The sequence below is a fragment of the Triticum dicoccoides genome, chromosome 7A (assembly GCF_002162155.2).
Source record: "Triticum dicoccoides isolate Atlit2015 ecotype Zavitan chromosome 7A, WEW_v2.0, whole genome shotgun sequence".
NCBI lineage: Eukaryota > Viridiplantae > Streptophyta > Magnoliopsida > Poales > Poaceae > Triticum > Triticum dicoccoides.
The window spans coordinates 154,975,342-154,984,957 of NC_041392.1; the positions used below are offsets into that span (position 1 = coordinate 154,975,342).

Consider the following 9,616-nt stretch of genomic DNA (forward strand, 5'->3'; position numbering starts at 1 on the left):
CATCTTGAAATTTATAAAGTCATATAGACACCTCGTCGTCGATAAAAACATCTTCTTTCAATAAAAGCATGTTGCCGGAAATTTTGAAATAAATTCAGAAATAACGCGACAGCCATAGCGCAATGTATTTGGCTCGGGTGTGCCTGAGCCTGTGTTTCACTCACAACTACTAATAGCGGATTGTTTTCCCGGAATTCGGGGGTTCAACCTCAACCCATGCCGCATGTCCAGCTCCGCCCCTAATCCATGGCGCCCCGCAGAGATCGAGGCGAGGCCAGCCATGGCCGCTCCACGTACTGCACCCTCTCCGCCCCACACCGCCTGCCTTCTACACATCCCCTTCCCCCTCCCCACTCCCCCGCTTTTGCACCGCACCACCACCTCTCCCTCCTCCGAGGCGCGCGGCGGCGACGACGGGACGACGAAGACGACGGCGTACGGAGGGTGTCCGGCGAGCACGAGCGCGGGGAAGAGGGATATGAGTTCGTCCGCCCCGTCGCCCACAGCGTCCAACTGATCATCCTCCACCGGCCGGCGAAATGGTAAACTCGCCTCGTGTGGTTTGCGACCGCTTGAGTAAAATGCAGTGGCAAAGCGGTGTTTAGCCAGGGTCGCGATTGTTCCCCTGTTTCCCCGGTCTGAATCGTGGTGATTGGTTGCATAGTTTTTACCCAAGGATTCGGTAGAGTTATGCCTAGCATTGCAATTGCATTGAATGGATGGAGACTAGATTCCTGATTGAGGCAATAGATTTCGGATCCAAGCGAATTCTTTCTTATTGTTATTACTTTCAGCTTTCGGCATTGTGAAATGCAAATGCATTGTCATCGTTTATTCAGAGGCTAGCATAATTGAGAGACGTATATTTTCATTTCCAGGGGACGAAAGTTAACATTATAGTAGGCTCACATGTGTGGGCTGAAGAGCCTGATGTTGCTTGGGTCGATGGAGAAGTTGTTAAGATCAATGGCGAAGAGGCTGAGATCCAAGTAGCCAATGGAAAAAAGGTAAGTTGTGCTGTATAATACTGGTACTTATGGGCATTCAGTTTGATAAAATACCGATACTTATGTTTACTGTCACAATTTTAGATCGTTCAAAAATTGTCGAAATTATATCCCAAAGATATGGAAGCAGCTGCTGGTGGAGTTGATGACATGACAAAGCTCTCCTATCTCCATGAGCCAGGAGTTTTGCAGAATTTGGCCACCAGATATGAACTTAATGAAATCTATGTATGTTCATCTTTATTACTGCTTGCTGCTTGGCCACTTGCTCTAGATATGCCGTTATGTTAGCTGTACTGTCTTGAGTTTAATTTTTGGAACTCAGGTAATGTTTCTTATGACTGATATGTCTTCGTTTGGGCAGACATACACTGGAAATATTCTCATTGCTGTGAATCCTTTCCAAAGATTGCAACATTTATATGACTCACATATGATGCAACAGTACAAGGGTGCACCATTTGGTGAGTTAAGTCCGCATGTTTTTGCTGTCGCAGATGTTGCATACAGGTAAGTAAACATAGCCGAAAACTGTTTTAGTATTTCCTCAGAGGACTGGTTGATCTCATTGTTATATTTACATGTAATAGGGCTATGATTCATGAAGGAAGGAGCAACTCTATTCTCGTGAGTGGTGAGAGTGGTGCTGGTAAAACAGAAACAACAAAAATGCTTATGCAGTATCTTGCCTATTTGGGTGGCCGCGCTGCAACAGAAGGAAGAACAGTAGAACAACAAGTTCTTGAAGTAAGGCAGCCAGTACTTAGCCATGCAAGACAGTTGTAATGTTTAGTTATTAATGCATCAATTGAACTTTTCTATTTTAAATTCTTATATCTGCAGTCAAATCCAGTCCTTGAAGCTTTTGGCAATGCCAAGACTGTCAGAAATAACAATTCTAGGTAGGCCAGATTAGAAAAAAAAACTGTGTGTATAAGTTTACTTGCATGGTTCCAAATCATGGAGGTGTATATATATGTTCGGATCTCATTATTTGTCCCAATGTTTGGTGCAGTCGATTTGGTAAGTTTGTTGAGATTCAATTTGATAAGCATGGGAGGATCTCAGGTGCTGCTGTCAGAACATACCTGCTTGAAAGGTCACGAGTATGCCAAATTTCTGATCCTGAACGCAACTACCACTGCTTTTATCTCCTTTGTGCGGCACCACAGGAGGTAACGATCAATATTCTCCTTCGGTACTTCTTGTGGGTCTCAATGAACTCACTGTTGGTGTTTTCTTACACTAACTTGAGATTTGGTACCTAACACAAATAATCTGCACTGGCATTCAATTTTCAGGAACTTGATAAGTACAAATTAGAACATCCTAGGACTTATCATTATCTTAATAAATCAAATTGCTACGATTTGGTTGGGGTCAGTGATGCTCGTGAATATTTGGCTACCAGAAGAGCAATGGATATTGTTGGTATCAGTACCCAGGAACAGGTAACTCAATCCTATATGTTCTTTGATATGATTGGTGGCTGCCTGAACTGATTTTGTTTCTCACTTGCTTGCACTTAATTTGTCTTCAGGATGCTATTTTCAGGGTGGTTGCAGCTATTCTTCATATTGGCAACATTGAATTTGCCAAGGGGAAAGAAGCTGATTCCTCAGTTTTGAAAGATGACAAATCTAAGTTTCATCTTGAAACAGCTGCCGAACTCCTTATGTAACTACCTTTATTTAGTTCTTTCTCTAATGTATGGTATTAGTATTACTACGTGCAAGCTCCAATGATTGCCTTGTATTCTATGTCAGGTGTGATCCTGGAGCTTTGACAGATGCTCTCTGTAAGCGTGTCATGGTAACACCAGAGGAGGTTATAAAAAGGAGTCTTGATCCTTACAGCGCAACTATCAGCAGGGATGGTTTTGCAAAGACAATATATTCCCGCTTGTTCGATTGGTATAGAATAGTGTCCTTTTGTTCTTTATTACATATATATGTTACAAGTGTCCAAATTCCATTGCAACACAGGAGAAGATTGCATTCATTGTTTCAACCCATCATTATATTGCAGGCTTGTTGATAAAATTAATAGTTCCATCGGGCAAGATGCTAACTCTAAATGTCTTATTGGTGTCCTGGATATCTATGGTTTTGAGAGCTTTAAGTCAAACAGGTAAAATTTACAGATTTACTGCGGTCCAGTATTGTATTTATAATCCACTAGATTGTTCTCACAAATTGGCAAATAATGTTTTCTGCAGTTTTGAACAGTTCTGTATTAATTATACAAATGAGAAATTACAGCAACATTTCAATCAGGTAACACTTGCTCACAAGAAATGGTTCATGTACACCAAACACCCATAGCCGTTTGACAACTAAAGAACATATATTTACTTGAAAGGTGCCTCTATGATCTTTTTCAGCACGTTTTTAAGATGGAGCAAGAGGAATACACTAAAGAACAAATTGATTGGAGCTATATTGAGTTTGTCGATAATCAAGATGTTCTTGATCTTATTGAGAAGGTATGTGTAACCATTGTACATGAATGGATAAAGGATTTGTAAGATCTTAATCAGTTTAATTGCATCCAGTATATTGATGGGAAATCTCAAGTATTGTAATAGGGTCGTGCTGCTGTAGAGTGCAATCCAATACTTCTCAGTTAGTGCCTATTTGGCCAAAGTTAAGCTTCACCTAATGGGCAAGGCTGGCAAGGTTAAAACAAGATCAATCATTTTTTCTCTTGATCAAATGAAGCACTCCATTTACAAACCAGTCATGCTGTCTTCGACCAAAAGACCAAAAATGAATAGAAGTTAAGAAAGAAACAATCGAGGCTAAACTAAGCAAGCCTAGAATAAGCAAAAGTAAGACCCCACATTGTCTGGAGGTCATGCATGCAGTGGCAGGGCTCGTAGAGCTTTAGTGCCGACTAGCCTCCACAAGTTTGCATAACCAGAGAAGCCCTATTTTAGGCAGGCAAATACACGTCTTTTTCTTGTGCTTATTTTACATCTTTTAAAATCAGTTTTGCAATTGATGCTCACTCATTTCTTTTGCATGTATTACTGAAATATCCCTCGGCAGAAACCTGGTGGCGTTATTGCACTTCTAGATGAGGCATGGTATGCTTACCATATCCTTGCTTTGTTCATTTAATCAATTCTATTTTACTGTGTATGTTTAGTTGAATATTTGAATTAATGTCCGTCGTTAAGATGCAAAACTATGTTATAATTGTTGTCTATTTAACTGTTCTTCAGTATGTTTCCCAAGTCAACACACGAGACCTTTGCCCAGAAGCTGTACCAGACTTTTCAAAAGCATAAACGGTTTGTCAAACCTAAGCTATCTCGCACAGATTTTGCAATCGCTCACTACGCTGGAGAGGTTAGCTTTTATTCATCAAATTCAATTGCTCCAGGATATTGTCGGGTTTTAACTGATACTTATACTTGCGGTATGCAGGTGATGTATCAGTCTGACCAATTCCTTGACAAAAACAAAGACTACGTTGTGGCAGAGCACCAGGAGCTACTGAGTGCTTCTAGATGCTCCTTTATCGCAGGATTATTTCCTCCTCCGCCAGAAGAAACATCAAAATCCTCGAAGTTTTCTTCGATTGGTGCACGCTTCAAGGTTTCCCCCCTCTTTCAGTTCTGCATGATTATCCTTTAGAATTTTCTGCCAGTTCTATATCTACCTATCAGCATCTCTATTTCTTCTTCAGTAATACTATTATGCATGACTAATTTTTACCAACCGCTGATTTTTTGTGTGGCAGCAACAACTTCAAGCTCTTATGGAAACATTAAATTCTACTGAACCTCATTATATCAGATGTGTTAAGCCAAACAATGTCCTAAAACCGGCAATTTTTGAGAATGTCAATGTTATGCAACAGTTGCGTTGTGGTGTAAGTGCCTCTGACCTAATATCTGTTTTTTTACTGTACTGCAATTTAATGGAGGTTTGATCTATCTCACAAAGTTACATTTAATTGCATGCCGTGTATCATCAGGGTGTACTTGAGGCAATCAGGATCAGTTGTGCCGGTTATCCTACACGTCGCACATTTTATGAGTTTTTGCATCGTTTTGGAATACTCGCTCCAGATACCATTGAAGGAAAGTAAGTTCTTATTAGTCATGCAGATTTGTAGTTAACATCACTGAATCATCATCAAGAGTTTTTATTTGCATATAAAAGTGACAATAGCTAAGATTTTTTTTTTTGTATCTCAATAGTTGTGATGAAAAGGCTGCATGCAAGAGGATTCTGGAAAAGAAGGGTCTTATAGGCTTTCAGGTAACTAACCTTAACTGTTCATCTCTGCCTTGGCACATTTCTTTCTATTAAATGTTCAATCTTCTGTTTCTTTTTTTGAACTGAAAATGTTCTATCTTCTTTGAATGCCTAGCATACATTGGATAAATATTAATGATCTGGTAAAGGAAATACTGTAACAAAACTGGTTTACTTGCTTCATTTGTAGCTTATATAGGTTTGAACTATCGGACTAATTTGTAGCTTATATAGGTTTGAACTGTCAGATTATCACATGCAGGGTGGCCTTACAGTGCTAGCAGAAAAAAAGGGCAAATACAATATCGTCAGAATTTAATTATTTAGCTTACACTGTCACTTGTTTGTACTTTTCAGATAGGTAAAACAAAAGTTTTTCTGAGAGCCGGACAGATGGCTGAATTAGATGCTAGAAGAATTGAAGTTCTCAGTGTTGCTGCAAAAACAATTCAAGGGAAAATGCGAACACATATCATGCGGAAGAAGTTTGTTTCTTTGAGGAAGGCATCTGTATGTTTTCAGGCAGTTTGGAGAGGTCTGTTTGGCTTGTACTTAACTGTAGACCAGGTGAATTTTCATTTTACCAATAATGCTAAAACCACACTTTGTGTTTTAGGAACATTGGCTTGTAAACTCTATGATCGCATGCGGAGGCAAGCAGCTTCTGTCAAAATTCAGAAAAACCAACGTGGGCATCAGGCTAGGAGGTCCTACAAACTGCAAGTTTCTTCAGTTCTCGTAATACAAACAGCATTGCGTGCAATGGCAGCAAGGAATGGGTTCAGACATAAAAAGCGATCTAAGGCAGCGGTTACAATTCAGGTGCCCTTCAGTTCTTCCAAAATAATAAGACTACACAATTATGCAGCTCTTGTTTTTATCTGGGTTCGGTAAAATCCTAGGAGAACTGCTATGCAGCTTGTTACTGGCTCAACACATGATATATTCCTAAAGTCCTGATTCTCTGTTACAGGCTCGTTATAGGTGCCATCGAGCTCATTCATACCATAAGAAGTTAAAGGCTGCAGCCATTGTTGCACAATGCAGATGGCGGGGAAGGATTGCAAGGAAAGAACTCAGGAAACTTAAAATGGTATGTGTATTACCACAGTAAATTGAACTACGGAAAGGCTAAAAATCTGACTTCAGAATTTTAGACATGGCAAATCGAACGATTTTCTTTTCATGGCAATTTGTATTGGTGCGAGGATGGCAAATTCTCAGGGCATGTTTGGTTGCCATCCACACTTTGCCACACTTTTGTGCCAGAAGTGTGGCAAATTGAGGCAAATGTTTGGTTGCAGCCACAGTTGTGGCATGCCACACTTTTTCAGTCACATACCCCACTTGTCATAGACTCAGTTGCTAGCCAACTTTTGCCACAAGTGTGGCGACCAATTTGGCCACCACACTTGTGGCGCCGCAAGTGTGGCGACCAATTTGGCCACCACAAAAACTGTGGCATGCCACACTTGTGGCACACAAGTGTGGCAAAGTGTGGATGGCAACCAAACATTAAGTTTGCAAGCACGGCAGTTTCCTGGCAAAAAATGAACTGAGGCGGATTTGCCATGCTCGCCAACTAAAATTGCCATCCTCGGCGAACACAACTTGCCATGAAAAACATTTGTTTTGCCATGCCTAAAAATTTGGCGTTCGCTGGATATCCGGGTCCATGCACTATTGTTACATAGATATTAGTCATGATACAACATGAATAGCCAGTCCTTACTGGCGTGTCCACCTGGGACTGGTGCTGTGAATTTGATTCCTTTAATGGCTGGGCAGAGCGCCTATCATCAGATTTTTAAAGTTCCCTAGTCCTATTTATACCTGCTGTTTTTACGGTTTTATAACATTGTTATATAAGCCAACTCATGCTAATCCTATGTGATTATCCCTATGTGGTGTACTCATGCAACTGCCTTCTTCTTTTTGGGCATCAAATCATAATAGAACTTTTCCAAGAAAATTCTATTTGTGTTCTTGATGCCATGTACCTACGTATAAAATTGTGAGTTCAGACCCATTATGCATTAGAAGTAATCAAATTGACAAAAAAAAGTTAAGTGCTAAATTAAATCAGTAGGAAAAAGATGGAAAAGATAAATACCGCTATTCAAACAAACTTGCCCCTTTTTGTTTGTTATATTTGAAGTTGAAATTTGTGGAAGTGCTATAACACTGTAGACTACCTCGCTTTCAATGAATGGCCCCTTCCGCTTGCCATGGCCCTTGTGCCTCCTTGCACTGCAAGTACTTAATGCGGTAAGCAATCTGAGTAGATGTTGGGCAGCGGATAGTTTTAAAAGACGAGGACTACCAAAGCCACTGTGTGGTGCGCCATCAACATCATAGTCGACCCATCATCTTGGGAGGTTTCCTACAGAAAATGGCTGGTGAGACATGGTTCCACTCAGCCCACCTGGGTTTGAGTCTCCCATCTTCTTTAGGATGAAGGCTAGGGGGTTTCTTCCCCCTCATAGTTTAACCTTCATCTTTTCCAGCGTTAGTTGTTCACCAAATATGGGCACACATCATAGCATGGAGAAGTTCGCTGGCTGCACACCTCAGATTGCGGAGTCCTTTTAATCTTGACGGAATCAATCTTAAAAGTGTGTTCTTCAACACCACAGGAGAGTGTTTTGATGAATTGGAAGGAAGAAAGAATGAATTTACTTCGGTTCATTGTTTAGTCCAAGCAATCAAGAAAAAAAGCACATAATAGAGGCTGGCCAGAGTGAAATGCATAGATAGCTTCGGTTAAACAATGCTTAATAGCCTCTTGCAGTCCTGAATTTAGGGTTTCAGTTGTCATCCAACTTCTGAACTATTTTTCTTTTGTTTTAGGGCACTATACCTTTGCTTTTGGATCTATTAACGTGCTGTTTGCGTTACTTAAGTTTGTGACGTACTGATTTTGGTTTTCAATTCTCCCTTAATGAAGGGACATGCAAAATCATAATTTCTGTGCATTCAAAGCACAAAACCATTTATAGTTCATTACTATTATCTTCTTCAGGAAGCAAGAGTTATGTATTGTTAAGTTCACAAAATCAGTAATAAGGTTGCACCAACGCACAAAATTATCACTTCTATTCTAATGCACTGCTATTATCTTCTTATCAGGAAGCAAGGGAAACGGGTGCACTCAAGCAAGCAAAGGATAAACTTGAAAAGGCAGTGGAAGAGCTTACATGGCGTGTGCAGTTAGAGAAGCGAATGCGGGTACAATGTTACTTATTTTGTTGTTATATATCTTCCGCTTCATATAAACACTTAAAATAAGAAAAATGTGTTACAATCATGACTTGTTTTTCTATAATTTTGACCTGTTGCTTCACAGAAGTACTTTTGATGTGCAATGGATCTATTGTTTCAATCATTTCACACAAATCAATTCATATGCATACAGATAGATTTGGAAGAAGCAAAAGCCCAGGAGTTATCAAAATTTCAGAGTTCCATGGATGCCCTGCAAGCTAAATTGGATGAGACAAATGCAGTGCTTCTAAAGGAACGAGAAGCTGCTAAAAAGGCTATCGCGGAAGCACCTCCTGTGGTAAAGGAAACTGAGGTTATAGTCCAAGACACTGAGAAGGTTCATACCTTGAAAGCAGAGGTAGATGAACTTAAGGTACGCAATCTACTAGACTATCACCATTGCAGTTGTTGACCAGAATTTCCTAATGTTTGGTTCGTCCAGTAATTTTGCACAAATAAATACTATCAGATAACTAAGCACTTTCATTTGATGATTCACTTTCAATAATTTTGTGATGTACCCCAACTCATTTGCCTGTAGACCTCGCTTCAATCAGAAAAACAAAGAGCAGATGAATTAGAAAAGAAACGCTCCGAGGAAGCACAAGCAAATGAAGAAAAGCAAAAGAAGATAGAAGAGACTGAAGTAAAAATACGCCAATTTCAGGACTATCTGAGAAGGTTAAGCTTTTCACATGTTGCTTGTTATGCATACTGTAATCCCTTCTCTTTCTTCTCTATAGCGGACTCCGAATTACAGCCATGTTAATATCTAAGTACATTGTCATCATGTTATGCGACATTGAGTCTCTGCATATTCTCCTTCAGGCTAGAGGAGAAGTTATCTAATGTAGAATCTGAAAATAAAGTCCTTCGTCAGCAAGCTGTTTCAATGGCTCCAGCTAAAATTTTGTCGGGACGTTCCAAGTCGAATTTACAGGTGAGCCAGTTAGTAGTTATGTTTTATCCTTTGTTCTATCTTGGAGAATACATCGATAATATACATTGCTTTTTAATTTTTACAGAGGAATGCGGAAAGTGGTCATGTATCAGTTAGCGATTCAAAAATAACTCCTG

At 40.0% G+C, this 9,616-nt stretch overlaps 1 protein-coding gene across 1 annotated transcript in view; it reads left to right on the forward strand.

The window, feature by feature from the left end:
* Window positions 1-213: 213 nt before the first annotated feature.
* Window positions 214-9,616, forward strand: part of LOC119329259 (myosin-11-like) — a 12,908-nt gene continuing 3,505 nt past the window's right edge. Inside the window, exons 1-27 of the mRNA XM_037602274.1 lie at window positions 214-542; window positions 879-1,007; window positions 1,092-1,235; window positions 1,372-1,517; window positions 1,598-1,754; window positions 1,851-1,909; window positions 2,023-2,182; window positions 2,309-2,458; window positions 2,548-2,684; window positions 2,774-2,920; window positions 3,036-3,137; window positions 3,226-3,283; window positions 3,391-3,492; window positions 4,058-4,095; window positions 4,234-4,360; window positions 4,439-4,609; window positions 4,755-4,886; window positions 4,992-5,101; window positions 5,218-5,278; window positions 5,633-5,810; window positions 5,892-6,097; window positions 6,249-6,368; window positions 8,405-8,503; window positions 8,691-8,912; window positions 9,081-9,220; window positions 9,368-9,479; window positions 9,565-9,615. Of these exons, the coding sequence (XP_037458171.1) occupies window positions 540-542; window positions 879-1,007; window positions 1,092-1,235; window positions 1,372-1,517; window positions 1,598-1,754; window positions 1,851-1,909; window positions 2,023-2,182; window positions 2,309-2,458; window positions 2,548-2,684; window positions 2,774-2,920; window positions 3,036-3,137; window positions 3,226-3,283; window positions 3,391-3,492; window positions 4,058-4,095; window positions 4,234-4,360; window positions 4,439-4,609; window positions 4,755-4,886; window positions 4,992-5,101; window positions 5,218-5,278; window positions 5,633-5,810; window positions 5,892-6,097; window positions 6,249-6,368; window positions 8,405-8,503; window positions 8,691-8,912; window positions 9,081-9,220; window positions 9,368-9,479; window positions 9,565-9,615 (3,261 nt within the window). The 5' untranslated portion in view covers window positions 214-539. The remainder of the gene's footprint in view (window positions 543-878; window positions 1,008-1,091; window positions 1,236-1,371; window positions 1,518-1,597; window positions 1,755-1,850; window positions 1,910-2,022; window positions 2,183-2,308; window positions 2,459-2,547; window positions 2,685-2,773; window positions 2,921-3,035; window positions 3,138-3,225; window positions 3,284-3,390; window positions 3,493-4,057; window positions 4,096-4,233; window positions 4,361-4,438; window positions 4,610-4,754; window positions 4,887-4,991; window positions 5,102-5,217; window positions 5,279-5,632; window positions 5,811-5,891; window positions 6,098-6,248; window positions 6,369-8,404; window positions 8,504-8,690; window positions 8,913-9,080; window positions 9,221-9,367; window positions 9,480-9,564; window position 9,616) is intronic.